General features: G+C 44.9%; 1 protein-coding gene across 11 annotated transcripts in view; it reads left to right on the forward strand.

Moving 5' to 3' along the window:
- Nucleotides 1-15,711, forward strand: part of LOC119955584 (BRD4-interacting chromatin-remodeling complex-associated protein-like) — a 358,633-nt gene that overhangs the window by 281,855 nt on the left and 61,067 nt on the right. For all 11 annotated transcript variants that reach the window (XM_038781953.1, XM_038781963.1, XM_038781974.1 and 8 more), the window contains 3 exons: nucleotides 2,764-2,892; nucleotides 3,770-3,831; nucleotides 14,970-15,118. In XM_038781953.1, coding sequence (XP_038637881.1) covers nucleotides 2,764-2,892; nucleotides 3,770-3,831; nucleotides 14,970-15,118 — 340 coding nt within the window. The remainder of the gene's footprint in view (nucleotides 1-2,763; nucleotides 2,893-3,769; nucleotides 3,832-14,969; nucleotides 15,119-15,711) is intronic.

A 15,711-nucleotide genomic window follows, 5' to 3' on the forward strand; every position in this document is an offset into this window, starting at 1 on the left:
CAGGACATGATCGAACCTGAGATATGGAATTTAAATTCAATAAAAATCTGGATTTAAAAAGTCTAATGATGACCATGAAACCATTGTCATAAAATCCCATCTGGTTCCCTAATGATCTTTAAGACAGAGATAGATAGTTTCTTGATGAATAATGGGGTCAGGGGCTACGGGGAGAAGGCAGGAGAATGGGGATGAGAAACATATCAGCCATGATTGAATGGCGGAGCAGACTCGATGGGCGGAGGAGTGGACTAGATTATCTCGGAGGGAACGGTCTCTGTGGAATGCTGACAGAGGGAGTGAAGGGAAGATGTGTTTGGTGGTGACACCCATTCCAACCTATCTCCTTCCGAACTTTCTGCTCTTCACTCCGTCAGGTCTAACCCCGACTTTGTCATCAAACCCGCCGATAAAGGGGGTGCTGTTTTCGTCTGCCGTTCTGCCCTCTACATCGCAGAGGCTGAGCACCAACTCTCAGATACCTCCCCCCACCTCCCCCTTCTAGACATCACCCTCTCACTTAAGTTAAATTTGAAGGTTATGTCACGTTGTTCTGGATTCCCCTACCTGAGCAAATAGTTTATCTCTAATTGTCCTACTAGACATGTTACAGTTGTGTAAGACTTTGGTTCGGCCACATTTGGAATACTACGTACAGTTCTGGTCACCACATTACCAAAAGGATGTGGATGCTTTGGAGAAGGTGCAGAGGAGGTTCACCAGGATATTGCCTGGTATGGAGGGCGCTAGCTATGAAGAGAGGTTGAGTAGATTAGGATTATTTTCATTAGAAAGATGGAGGTTGAGGGGGGACCTCATTGAGGTCTACAAAATCACGAGAGGTATAGACAGGTGGATAGTAAGAAGCTTTTTCCCAGAGTGGGGGACTCAATTACTAGGGGTTACGAGTTCAAGGTGAGAGGGAAAAGTTTAAGGGAGCTATGCGTGGAAAGTTCTTTACGCAGAGGGTGGTGGGTGCCTGGAACGCATTGCCGGCAGAGGTGGTAGAGGCGGGCACGATGGCGTCATTTAAGATGTATCTAGACAGATACATGAATGGACAGGGAGCAGAGGGATACAGATCCTTAGAAAATAGGCGACAGTTTTAGATAGAGGATCTGGATCGGCGCAGGCTTGGAGGGCCGAAGGGCCTGTCCCTGTGCTCTAATTTTTCTTTGTTCTTTGTTCTAGACCATTGCATGTTTTTGGATTAATACTGGAGAGTGGAGGAGTGAGGAAGGAAGGGGAGAACAAAGAGAAAATGCTGGAAAATCTCAGCAGGTTTGGCAGCATCTGTAGGGAGATAAAAGGGCTAATGTTTCGTGTCCAGTTACGAAGCTAAAAGACAAAGTGGGAAATATTTATACTGTGGAGTGAGAATGAAAGATGAGTCATAGCCACAGAAACCCAGGGAAACCGGGTGCTAATTGCCACAGAAACCAAGGGGAAATAGTGCTAATGGCAGTCCCAATTGAGAGCAAAAGGTGTGGAAGGCCAAACAGCAGAGAAACTAATATCAGAGGGTAAACTGTGACAAATGTAGATGTGGGGGGAGGGGAAACAAAGGGGACGAAGGGTAAGGAAAGGTGGATATGATGGCCGGGGGGGGGATATATATAAAGAAAGACAAGAAAGAAAGAAATGGTGAAAGACAGTTAAAATGAAATGGGATGAAAACAAATGGGTAGAGGTGGGGTAGTGCTAATCATCTGAAGTTGTTGAATTCGATGTCGTGTGCCTAACCGGAAGATAAGATGTTGTTTGTGTTGAGCTTCACTGTAACATTGCAGCAGGCCAAGGACAGACATGTGGGCATGGGAGAATGGTCTTGTGTTGAAATGGCAAGCAACAGGAAGGTCAGGGTCCTGAATGTGCATAGACCGAAGGTGCTCAGCGAAGGGATCACCCAGTCTGTGTTTGGTCACTCCGATATAGAGGAAACCACATTGGGAGCAACGAATGCAATAGACCAAATTGGAAGAGATGCAAGTGAAATGCTGCTTAACCTGGAATGAGTGTTTTGGGCCTGGGTTTTAAGCATGGAAGAGGTAAAGGGGCAGGTGTTACACCTTTTGCGATTGTATGGGAAGGTGCCATGGGTGAGGGGAGAGGAGTGGCATCTTCTCACTCCACAGTACATATAAATATTTCCCACTTTCACTGTCTTTTAGCCTGGACTCGAAACGTTAGCTCTTTTCTCTCCCTGCAGATGCTGCCAGACCTGCTGAGATTTCCCAGCCTTTTCTCTTTGTTCTCACTTTCCTTCCTCACTCCTCCACTCTCCAGTATTAATCCAAAGACATGCAATGGTCAAGTAGGACAATTAGAGATAAACTATTTGCTCAGGTAGGGGAATCCATAACAACGTGACATAACCTTCAAATTTAACTGAAGTGAGGGGGTGATGTCTAGAAGCCCTTCTTCACATAACAAATAGTAAAAGTCTTGAACTAACTCCCCCAGAAACCTGTTGAAGCTGGTGGGATGATCAATTGAAAATTTCAAAACTGAACTGATAGATTTTTATTAGCAACCAAGGCAGATAAATGGAGCTGAGATACAGATCAACCATGATCTAATCTAATGGCAGAAGAGTTTCAGGAGCTGAGTAGTCGCCTCCTGTTCCTGCGAATCCCAGAAAGTAAAAAGCAATAAGGTTAGATTCAGACTAATATCACTTTTTTAAAAATCATCTGATTTGTAATGGTTTATTGTTGCACTTGCACAACCTTCTAGAATAATGATTTCCCTTTCATTTTTTAGGCAACCCCCAGTATGATCAACGACCTGACAGGCCTGAATGTCGCCCTAAGTAAGGGGTCAATACAAATACAAATGGTTGGCAAAGGGATTGCCCGCATTACATCTGCAGGAAACCTGCAATCAGCATTGGTTAGTGCATTAGCATTTGATGGGAACTTCTACTTCTTACTCTCTGGGTTGTACTGCTACCATTGTCAATTTAGCGATTTAGTGGTATAGAATTGAGTACGACTGAAAAAAGAAACATGATATTGAAGCTTCTCGCTCACATCAGGATAGCTCGCAATATGAACAACAATTTATACTGCATGAGGAGAAAGTACTGACTGGTTTGCAACTGGACTCTAATTGGTAGAGGCATTTACAGACAGAAGGAGCATGTCCACAAATTGCACGGTAACACAGTGGTTAGCACTGTTGCCTCACCCAGAGTCCCCGGGTTCGATTCTGACTTCCGGTAACTGTCTGTGTGGAGTTTACACATTCTCCCCCTGTCTGCGTGGGTTTCTTCCGGGTGCTCTTGTTTCCTCCCGCAGTCCAAAGATGTGCAGGTTAGGTGGATTGGATATGCTAAATTGCCCCCAGGTGGTGTTATGGGGATAGAGTGGGGGATTGGGCCAGATGGTCAGTGGTGACTCGATGGGCCAAGTGGCCTCTTTCTGCACTGTAGCGATTCCATGATTGATTGCGCCTTTTTCAACTAAACAGATTGGGGGACAGAAATGCGTGGACATGCTCCTTCTGTCTGTAAATGCCCCTGCCAATTAGAGTCCAGTTACCAACCAGTCAGCACCTCTCGTGCAGTATAAGTTGTTGCCTTTACTGTTGGTTTATCTTAAGAGCAGCTCTGATGAGTCCAAAGAAAACTTCAATAGTATGTCTCTTTTTTCAGCAATAATTGTAAATTTGCTGAAAATGTCTTGTGTGCAAATTCCAGCGAGTCATTGAAAAGAAGGCATTTTTATTCTGTTACATTTTTAAAATATTTTATATTTGAATCTTGCAGTTTGAAGAACCAGTTGGAAATTTGAAGCAGTCAGCAACAACCACTATAAACAGAGGAGACATGTAAGTGCATCAACTCTGTCCAAAACTGTTTGTTCTTTGTGCATGTATTTCAAGTTTTACTCCCATTATTTTGCACAAAGTACCTTAAAATAATCCACCTACCTCACTGGCTTCTTGAAACTGACTAGAATCAGATAGAACATAGAACAGAGAACAGTACAGCACAGAACAGGCCCTTCGGCCCTCAATGTTGTGCCGAGCCATGATCGCCCTACTCAAACCCACGTATCCACCCTATACCCGTAACCCAACAACCCCCCCCTTAACCTTACTTTTATTAGGACACTACGGGCAATTTAGCATGGCCAATCCACCTAACCCGCACATCTTTGGACTGTGGGAGGAAACCGCAGCACCCGGAGGAAACCCACTCACACAGGGGGAGGACGCGCAGACTCCACACAGACAGTGACCCAGCCGGGAATCGAACCTGGGACCCTGGAGCTGTGAAGCATTTATGCTAACCACCATGCTACCCTGCTGCCCCGGATATGTGAGAATAATAGTTCTGAGACGACACAGCACTTTGGAATATTCATGCAGCAGACTATGCTGCAGACTGGGTGAGTTGAATTGGTACCCCAGTGTCTAATTATGCTTGGTCTTGACTGAGTAGTTGGGTTGAGCATCAAATGGATTTCCAGTGCTTAAACAACAGAAATAATAGAAAATTCATCAGTGCTTCCCACTTATTACAGAATTTACAGTGCAGAAGGAGGCCATTTGACCCATCGAGTCTGCACTGGAGCCCCCTACCCAAGGTCAACACCTATCCCCATAACCCAGTAACCCCACCCAACACTAAGGGCAATTTTGAACACTAAGGGCAATTTATCATGGCCAATCCACCTAACCTGCAGATCTTTGGACTGTGGGAGGAAACCGGAGCACCCGGAGGAAACCCACGCACACACGGGGAGGATGTGCAGACTCCGCACAGACAGTGACCCAAGCCGGAATCGAACATGGGACCCTGGAGCTGTGAAGCAATTGTGCTATCCACAATGCTACCGTGCTGCCCCACGAATGAAGGGAAAATAATCACAGAACTATGGAAGAGAAGGAGCCCTGTAATTAATGCAACAGCTCTCTCAAAGAGTCAGCACAGAAAAGACAGTCATTGAGTATGGTTAAACCAGAGGTCAATAGATTTCTGGATACCAATGACATCCAAGGATACGAGGATAATGTAAGAAGTTGACGTTGAGATAAAAGATCTGCCACGATCTAGCTGAATGGTTAAGCAGGTTTGAGGGGCCAAATGGCCTACTCCTGAACGTTCCTATGTTCCTACACGATTGGCCAAATAGGACAAAGTTCCACCTTTACATTGAGGGTACCCTCAATCGTGTTGTGTAGCACTATGAAAGTGCTAAAGAGGATAGATTTCAAAACAGATCATGTGGGCCATCAGCAGCAGTATCATATTCAACCACAATCTGTAACTTTGTGTCTCGTCATATCCCCCACTCTTCCATTACCATCAAGCCGGGAGATCAACCCTAGCTCAAAGAAGAATGCAGGAGGACATGCCAGGAGCAGCATCAGGCATACCTAAAAATGAGGTGTCAACCTGATGAACCTACACCACAGGACTACTTGCATGCTAAGCAGCAGAAGAAGCATGTAATAGACATGTAATATTCCAAAACCAAAGGATCAGACATAAGCTCTGCAGTCCTGCCACACCCAGCCTTGAATGGTGGCATACAATTAAACAACAAACAGGAGGAGGAGGCTCTACAAATATCCTCAATGATGTGGGAGCCCAGCACATCAGTGCAAAAGTCACGGCTGCAGCATTCACAACACTCTTCAGCCAGAATTGCCAACTAGATGATCCATCTCGGCCTTTTCCTGCTGGCCCAACATCACAGATTCCATCTTCAGCCAATTTGATTCACCCCATGTGATATCAAGAAAAAGCCGAAGGCACTGGATACTGCAAAGGCTCTGGGCTCTGATGTATTTTGGCAATGTTCCCGAAGCCTTGTGATCCAGAAATAGCTGCACCTCTAGCCAAGCTGTTCCAGTAAAGCTACAATACTGGCATCTAACCGGTAATGTGGAAAATTGCACAGGTATGCCTGTCCACGAAAAGCAATACAAATCCAAAACAGCCAATTATCACCGAAGCAGTCTATTCTCAATCATCAACAAAGTGAATGAAGCTGTCGTCATCAGTGCTATCAAGCAGCACTTATTCAGCAATAACCTACTCACTCATGCTCTGTTTGGGTTTCGCCAGGGCCATTTATATCCTGATCTCATTATATTATTACAATCCCAGGCCAGACCCAACAATGGCTAGGATGCTGGACAAAAACCCCAATTATTATTTTCATTTTGTAAGACTGTGAAGAAAGGATAACTCCGTCCAGGAGTGATTTCACGCAAAATAGGGATATGGTATATTAAAACAAACTGTATTACTAACACAGTATTAAAATATCTTTATGTAAAATAATGTGAATTATGATGAGGATGTAAGGATCCTACAGCATGATCTGGACAGGTTGGGCGAGTGGGCAAACCAATGGCAGATGCAGTATAATTTGGATAAGTGTGAGGTTATTCACTTTGGAAGCAAAAACAGGAAGGCAGATTACTACCGGAATGGTTGTAAATTGGGAGAGGGGAGTGTACAGCGGGACCTGGGTGTCTTGTGCACCATTTGCTGAAGGTAAGCATGCAGATGCAGCAGGCGGTAAAGAAGGCTAATGGTATGTTGGCCTTCATTGCGAGAGATTTAGAGTATAGAAACAGGGATGTGTTGCTGTAATTATACATGGCCTTGGTGAGGCCACACCTGGAGTATTGTGTGCAGTTTTGGTCTCCTTCTCTGAGGAAGGATGTTCTTGCTCTCGAGGGAGTGCAGCGAAGGTTTACCAGTGATTCTAGGATGGCGGCACTATCATATGGAGCAGAGATTGACTAGGTTGGGATTGTTCTCGTTGGAGTTCAGAGGAATGAGGGGGGATCTCATAGAGACTTATAAAATTTTAATGGGACTAGACAGGGTAGATGCAGCGAAGATGTTACCAATAATGGGTGTGTCCAGAACCAGGGATCACAGTCTGAGGATTCCGGGTAAACCATTTTGGACAGATATAAGGAGACATTTCTTCACACGATGAGTGGTGAGCCTGTGGAATTCATTACCACAGGAAGTAGTTGATGCTAAAACCTTGAATATATTCAAGAGGCGGCTGGATATAGCACTTGGGGAGAATGGGATCAAAGGCTATGGGGAGAAAGCAGGATTAGGCTATTGAGTTGGATGATCAGCCATGATCGTGATGAATGGCGGTGCAGGCTCGAAGGGCCAAAAGGCCTCTCCTGCTCCTATCTTCTATGTATCTATGTATCACACAAGGAAAATAGCTTACTATTACTGCTTAAACAATGCTAATCATTACAGTGGCACAATAACCCTTAACTGCTATCTTTAGTCCCACTTGAGCAACAAAACTATCTCCACTCTCAATCCACTTTCAATACAATTAGCATTCAGGAATGCCCGCTGTACAGAGATGTCAAGATACTCTAGTTTGAGACTTGTAAGAGATAAGCTTGATTCCAAACAAAGAACAAAGAAAATTACAGCACAGGAACAGGCCCTTCGGCCCTCCCAGCCTTCGCCGATCCAGATCCTGTTGCCTATTTTCCAAGGTCTACTTCTCTCTGTTCCCCACCCGTTCATATATCTGTCCAGATGCATCTTAAATGATGCTATCGTAACCGCCTCTATCACCTCCGCTGGCAAAGCATTCCAGGCACCCACCACCCTCTGCGTAAAAAACTTTCCACGCACATCTCCCTTAAACGTTTCCCCTCTCACCTTGAAATTGTGACCCCTTGTAATTGACACCCCCACTCTTGGAAAAAGCTTGTTGCTATCCACCCTGTCCATACCTCTCATAATTTTGTAGACCTCAATCAGGTCTCCCCTCAACCTCCGTCTTTCCAATGAAAACAATCCTAATCTACTCAACCTTTCTTCATAGCTAGCACCCTCCATACCAGGCAACATCCTGGTGAACCTCCTCTGCACTCTCTCTAAAGCATCCACATCCTTCTGGTAATGTGGCGACCAGAACTGCACGCAGTATTCCAAATGTGGCCTAACCAAAGTCCGATACAACTGTAACATGACCTGCCGACTCTTGTACTCAATACCCCGTCCGATGAAGGCACGCATGCTGTGTATGCCTTCTTGACCACTCTATCAACCTGCGTTGCCACCTTCAGTGTACAATGGACCTGAACTCCCAGATCTCTCTGTACATCAATTTTTCCGAGGACTCTTCCATTGACCATATAGTCTGCTCTTGAAAATGAAATGAAATGAAAATCGCTAATTGTCACGAGTAGACTTCAATGAAGTTACTGTGAAAAGCCCCGAGTCGCCACATTCCGGCACCTGTCCAGGGAGCCTGTTACGGGAATCGAACCATGCTGCTGGCCTGCTTGGTCTGTTTTCAAAGCCAGCGATTTAGCCCAGTGTGCTAAACAGCCCCTTGAGTTAGATCTTCTAAAATGCATCATCTCGCATTTGCCTGGATTGAACTCCATCTGCCATTTCTCTGCCCAACTCTCCAATCTATCTATATTTTGCTGTATTCTCTGACAGTCCACCTCGCTATCTGCAACTCCACCAATCTTAGTATCATCTGCAAATTTGCTCATCAGACCAGTTATACCTTCGTCCAGATCATTTATGCATATCACAAACAACAGTGGTCCGAGCACGGATCCCTGTGGAACACCACTAGTCACCTTTCTCCATTTTGAGACACTCCCTTCCACCACTACTCTCTGTCTCCTGTTACCCAGCCAGTTCTTTATCCATCTAGCTAGTACACCCTGAACCCCATATGACTTCACTCTTTCCATCAACCTGCCATGGGAAACTTTATCAAACGCCTTACTGAAGTCCATGTATATGACATCAACAGCCCTTCCCTCATCAATTAACTTTGTCACTTCCTCAAAGAATTCTATTAGGTTTGTAAGACACGACCTTCCCTGCACAAAACCATGCTGCCTATCACTGACAAGTCTATTTTCTTGCAAATGTGAATAGATCCTATCCCTCAGTATCTTCTCCAACAGTTTGCCTACCACTGACGTCAAGCTCACAGGTCTATAATTCCCTGGATTATCCCTGCTACCCTTCTTAAACAGAGGGACAACATTAGCAATTCTCCAGTCCTCCGGGACTTCACCCGTGCTCAAGGATGCTGCAAAGATATCTGTTAAGGCCCCAGCTGTTTCGTCCCTCGCTTCCCTCAGTAACCTGGGATAGATCCCATCCGGTCCTGGGGACTTGTCCACCTTAATGCCTTTTAGAATACCCAAAATCTCCCCCTTCCTTATGCCGACATGACCTAGAGTATTTAAACATCCATCCCTAGCCTCAATATCCATCATGTCCCTCTCCTTGGTGAATACCGATGCAAAGTACTCATTAAGAAGCTCACTCATTTCCTCTGACTCCACGCATAAATTCCCTCTTTTGCCTTTGAGTGGGCCAATCCTTTCTCTAGTTACCCTCTTGCTCCTTATATACGAATAAAAGGCTTTAGGATTTTCCTTAACCCTGTTAGCCAAAGATATTTCATGACCCCTTTTAGCCCTCTATTGCGCGTTTGAGATTTGTCCTACTTTCCCGATATTTCTCCAAAGCTTCATCAGTTTTGAGTCGCCTCGATCTTATGTATGCTTCCTTTTTCATCTTAGCTAGTCTCACAATTCCACCCGTCATCCATGGTTCCCTAATCTTGCCATTTCTATCTCTCATTTTCACAGGAACATGTCTGTTCCTGTCAGAACCATGCAGAAACTCTGGCTGTATTTCTTCAGAAGCTGCTTCTCCGCTTGTTTCAACACATCCTCCATCCACACAATTCTGAACTGCTTGGAAAGAAACTGCTAATCTGTCGACAGACATATCTTTAACTGAACTGCAGTGACAGCAGATGCTTGACCTCTGCCCACATCCCAATTTAGAACTCAACTGATTCTGGAAAGTGTGAAAATAGATAAGTCCCCTGGGCCGGATGGGATTTATCCTAGGATTCTCTGGGAAGCTAGGGAGGAGATTGCTGAGCCTTTGGCTTTGATCTTTAAGTCATCTTTGTCTACAGGAATAATGCCAGAAGACTGGAGGATAGCAAATGTTGTCCCCTTGTTCAAGAAGGGGAGTAGAGATAACCCGGTAACATAAACACCAGTGAGCCTTACTTCTGTAGTGGGCAAAGTCTTGGAAAGGTTTATAAGAGATAGGATGTATAATCATCTGGAAAGGAATAATTTGATTAGAGATAGTCAACATGGTTTTGTGAAGGGTAGGTCGTGCCTCACAAACCTCATTGAGTTCTTCGAGAAGGTGACCAAACAGGTGGATGAGGGTAAAGCAGTTGATGTGTATATGGATTTCAGTAAAGCATTTGGTAAGGTTCCCCACGGTAGGCTATTGTAGAAAATACAGAGGCATGGGATTCAGGGTGATTTAGCAGTTTGGATCAGAAATCGGCTAGCTGATAGAAGACAAAGGGTGGTGGTTGATGGGAAATGTTCTGACTTGTGTCCAGTTACTAGTGGTGTACCACAAGGATCTGTTTTGGGGCCGCTGCTGTTTGTCATTTTTATAAATGACCTGGAGGAGGGCGTAGAAGGATGGGTGAGTAAATTTGCAGATGACACTAAAGTCGGTGGTGTTGTGGACAGTGCAGAAGGATGTTACAAGTTATAGAGGGACATAGATAAGCTGCAGAGCTGGGCTGACAGGTGGCAAATGGAGTTTAATGCAGAAAAGTGTGAGGTGATTCATTTTGGAAGGAATAACAGGAAGACCGAGTACTGGGCTAATGGTAAGATTCTTGGTAGTGTGGATGAGCAGAGAGATCTCAGTTTCCATGTCCATAGATCGCTGAAAGTTGCCATCTAGGTTGAGAGGGTTGTTAAGAAGGCGTACGGTGTGTTAGCTTTTATTGGTAGAGGAATTGAGTTTCGGAGCCATTATATCATGTTGCAGTTGTACAAAACTCTGGTGCGGCCACATTTGGAGTATTGCGTGCAGTTCTGGTCACCACATTATAGGAAGGATGTGGAAGCATTGGAAAGGGTACAGAGGAGATTTACAAGGTTGTTTCCTGGTATGGAGGGAAGATCTTATCAGGAAAGGCTGAAGGACTTGAGGCTGTTTTCGTTAGAGAGAAGAAGGTTAAGAGGTGACTTAATTGAGGCATACAAGATGATCAGAGGATTAGATAGGGTGGACATTGAGAGCCTTTTTCCTTGGATGGTGATGTCCAGCATGAGGGGACATAGCTTTAAATTGAGGGGAGATGGATATAGGACAGATGTCAGAGGTAGGTTCTTTACTCAGAGAGTAGTAAGGGCGTGGAATGCCCTGCCTGCAACAGTAGTGGACTCGCCAACACTAAACGCATTCAAATGGTCATTGGATAGGCATATGGACGATAAGGGAATAGTGTAGAATGACTTTAGAGGGGTTTCACAGGACGGCGCAACATTGAGGGCCGAAGGGCCTGTACTGCGCAGTAATGTTCTATGTTCAACTGAACTGTTTTTTCTGCAAAATACATTATATTGTAGCTCCTCCCATGGCAGCACGGTAGCATGGTGGTTAGCATAAATGCTTCACAGCTCCAAGGTCCCAGGTTCGGTTCCCGGCTGGGTCACTGTCTGTGCGGAGTCTGCACGTCCTCCCCGTGTGTGCGTGGGTTTCCTCCGGGTGCTCCGGTTTCCTCCCACAGTCCAAAGATGTGCGGGTTAGGTGGATTGGGCATGCTAAATTGCCCGTAGTGTCCTAAAAAGTAAGGCTAAGGGGGGGGGGGGATTGTTGGGTTACGGGTATAGGGTGGATACGTGGGTTTGAGTAGGGTGATCATTGCTCGGCACAACATCGAGGGCCGGAGCGCCTGTTCTGTGCTGTACTGTTCTATCTAATTACCTCACCATACCTAGCTGAAACACAATGTATCTAATTAACTCCACATGGAACCCTCTTAATCCAAACACAATTCCATTAGCCCAAGCTTTTATGATGCCTTAATTGCAACTCTGGCTCTCAAAACCTTTCAAAACCAGGATTCTTTAAAAAACACTACTGCAGCAGTCATACACACAACCCAGGCTTTTAACCCTTACTGCATGCAATACCTACAATACAATATATCTGAAATTCCTACATTGATCACAATATCATTGGTCCAAAAAAATGGACAGTAGAGCTGAACTCAAGAGGTCAGGCAAGGGTGACTGCCATTGACATCAAGATAGCATTTGATCGAGTGTGGTATTAAGGAACCCTTGCAAAACTGAACTCAAATGGCAATCGGAAATCTGGTTGGAGTCACACCTAGCAACCTCGGAAGATGGTTGCTATGGTTAGAGGTAAATCACCTCAGCTTCAGGACATTGCTACAGGGAGTTTCTGAGAGTTTAACCTTCGCTCCATGAGATGGTCAGAAATGGCGATCTTTGCTGATGATTGCACAATGTTCAGCGCCATTCATGGCTTCTCAGATATTGAAGCAGTCCATGTCCATATATAGCAAGACCTGGACAACATTCTGGCTTGGGCTGACAAGTGATGACATTTGCACCACACAGATGCCAGGCAATGACCATCTCCAACAAGAAAGAATCCAATCAAGTTTCTTTGACATTCAAAGGCATTGTCATATCTGAATCCCCTACTATCAGCATCCTGGGGATCACCATTGACCAGAAACTGAATTGGACCAGCCATATAAATACTGTGGGGAGAAGAGCAGGTCAGATGTCAGGAACTCAGCTCTTGACTCACAAAAGCCTATCCACCATCTACAGGCACAAGTCAGGAGTGTGATGGAATGGTTTCCACCCGCCAGCATGAGAGCAGCTCCAACAACATTGAGGATGGTCCACAACATCCAGGAGAAAGCAGCCCACTTGATAATAATAATAATCTTTATTGCCACATGTAGGCCTACATTAACACTGTAATGAAGTTACTATGAAAATCCCCTAGTCGCCACATTCTGGCGCCTGTTCGAGTACACAGAGGGAAAATTCAGAATGTCCAATTCACCGAACAGCACGTCTTTCAGGACTTGTGGGAGGAAACTGGAGCACCCAGAGGAAACCCAGCAGACACAGGGTGAACGTGCAGATTCCACACAGACAGTGACCCAAGCTGGGAATCGAACCTGGGACCCTGGCGCTGTGAAGCAACAGTGCTACTCACTGTGCTACCGTGCTTCATCCTCTCTCCACTACCGATGCACAGTGGCAACAGAGTATGTTTTATCTACAAGATGCACTGCAACTCACCAAGGCTCCTTCAACAACACCTTCCAAACCTGTGACCTCTGTCACCTAGAAGGATATATGCATTGGTTCACCACACCTGGAGGTTCCCCTCCCAGTCACTCACAATCCTTCATTGTCACTCGGTCAAAATCCTGGAACTCCCTCCTGAACATCATGTGTGTACCTTCACCAGATGGACTGCAGCAGTTCAAGAAGGCAGCTTACCACCACCTTTGAGGGCAATTAGGACGGGCCAATAAATGCCAACCTAGTCGGATATGCCCACATCCCATGAAAGAATAATAGTTTTTCAAATGAACTCTTACGATTCTAAACCAGCTACCTTGAATATATCTCCTGCGCAAAATGCAACTTGCTTGAAGCAGTGAATTTATGGACCAGCCATACAGCACATGTACGTTCTGCTCATAGTCTGGCATACGAAATTCTACAGAATCGGGGAAGTGGAATTTGTGTTATGCTGTCATGTTCAATTATTGTGAACTGAACTGTTGGGTATTGACCCTTCATCCAGAAGTATAGAGGACATTTGCTGGATTAAGTTTTTTAAAAGTGAAAAGAGAAAGTGCATCAACCAGCACCATTCACACCCTCAGGATGTTCCAAAGCATTATACAACCAGTGAAGGACTTTGAGTTATAGTCACCATTGCAGTGTAGAAAATACAGCAGCCAATTCATGTACAGCAAGCTCCCACAAACAGCCATCACAGAATAATACAGCACAGAGGAGGCCCTTCGGCCCATCAAGTCTGCATTGATGCATGCAAAATTCCTGACCTGCCTACCTAATCCCATTTGCTAGCACTTGACCCATAGCCTTGAATGTTATGACATGCCAAGTGTCATCCAGGTACTTTTTAAAGGATGGGAGGCAACCCGCCTTTACCACCCTCCCAGGCAGTGCATTCCAGACAATCACCACCCTCTGGGTAAAAAGGTTTTCCTCAAATCCGCTAAATCTACCTACACCTCACCTTGAACGTGCGTCACCTCGCAACTGACCATTCAACTAAGGGGAACAGCTGCTCCCTATCCACTCTGTACATGCCCCTCATAATCTTGTACATCTCAAGCAGGTTGCACCTCAGTCTTCTCTGCTCCAGCGAAAACAACCCAAGCCTATCCAACCTCTCTTCATAACTTAAATGTTCCATCTCAGACAACATTGTGGTGACTCGCCTCTGCATCCCTCCAGTGCAATCACATTCTTCCTATAATGGGTGACCAGAATTGCACACAGTATTCCAGCTGTGGCCTCACCAAAGTTATATACAACTCCAACAAAGACCTCCCTGCTTTTGAAATCTATGCCTCGATTGATAAAGGCAAGTGTCTCATATGCCTTTTTCGCCATCCTATTAATCTGCCTTCAGTGATCCATCGACAAATAGCCATGGTCCCTTTGTTCTTCGGAACATCCCAGTGTCAGGCCATTCATTGAATACTTCCTTGTCACGTTATTCCTTCCAGAGTGTATCACCTCACACTTTTCAGGGTTAAATTTCATCAGCCACTTTTCAGCCATTTGACCATCCCGTCTATATCTTCCTGTAACCCAAGACAATCAACCTCACTGTTAACCACCCGGCCAATCTTTGTGTCATCCGCAAACTTACTGATCTTACCCCCCACAAAGTCATCTATGTCATTTCTATGAATGACAAACAATAGGGGACCCAGCACAGATCCCTGAGGTACACAACTGGACACTGGCCATATGATATCAACTCGATAATCTGTTTTCAGCTGTGTTACTAACTGTTTGTCTTTTTTTAATTGTGGCACAAACAGGTTACTTGAAAAGTTCTGCAAGGACCAGAGCTCTGTTATGCAACCTGATTACAACACTCCTTTTAATTCCTTTGAGGACACAGTTTTGAAACTGTTGCCCTACCATGTATGCAAAGGCACACTACCATCAAATGTGGATTTTAACAAAGGTACTTTTCAAACTATCTCTTGCTATATGACGGAGAGGAACAAATTATGACCTTTGCCCCAGTGAACTGTTGACCAATATAGTTAGGTGTATAGTCAGCCTTTAATTATCTGATGTAGATTGTAACAATATTAGATTGCTAATATTAATCACAGTCACTTCAGTATCAGAATTATTAAACTAAAAATGATGCATTTTTAATGAGCACTGTTTCTGTTTTACTTTAAAACAAAAAGGTCCATTTGTGAATACCTCAAAATAATGTGCTGCAGTGTATTAGCCATTTGGTAATATTTGTGTTATTGCTGCAAAGCTAGTTTATGCGTGGACCAAAATATAGAAGCTAAACTAATTCAGCAGGGGCATGGGAACCTGGATTGTAGTTTTGGGGTACGGGAGATTGAGAGTATAGAGGTCAGGAGCACAGATTTGACTTCGCAGGAGGGTGCCAGTGTTCAGGTAGGTGGTTTGAAGTAGGTGGTAGGTGTCTACTTCAATGCCAGGAGTATACGAAATAAGGTAGGGGAACTGGCAGCATGGGTTGGTACCTGGGACTTCGATGTTGTGGCCATTTCAGAGACATGGATAGAGCAG

The sequence above is a fragment of the Scyliorhinus canicula genome, chromosome 2 (genome assembly GCF_902713615.1).
Source record: "Scyliorhinus canicula chromosome 2, sScyCan1.1, whole genome shotgun sequence".
Classification (NCBI taxonomy): domain Eukaryota; kingdom Metazoa; phylum Chordata; class Chondrichthyes; order Carcharhiniformes; family Scyliorhinidae; genus Scyliorhinus; species Scyliorhinus canicula.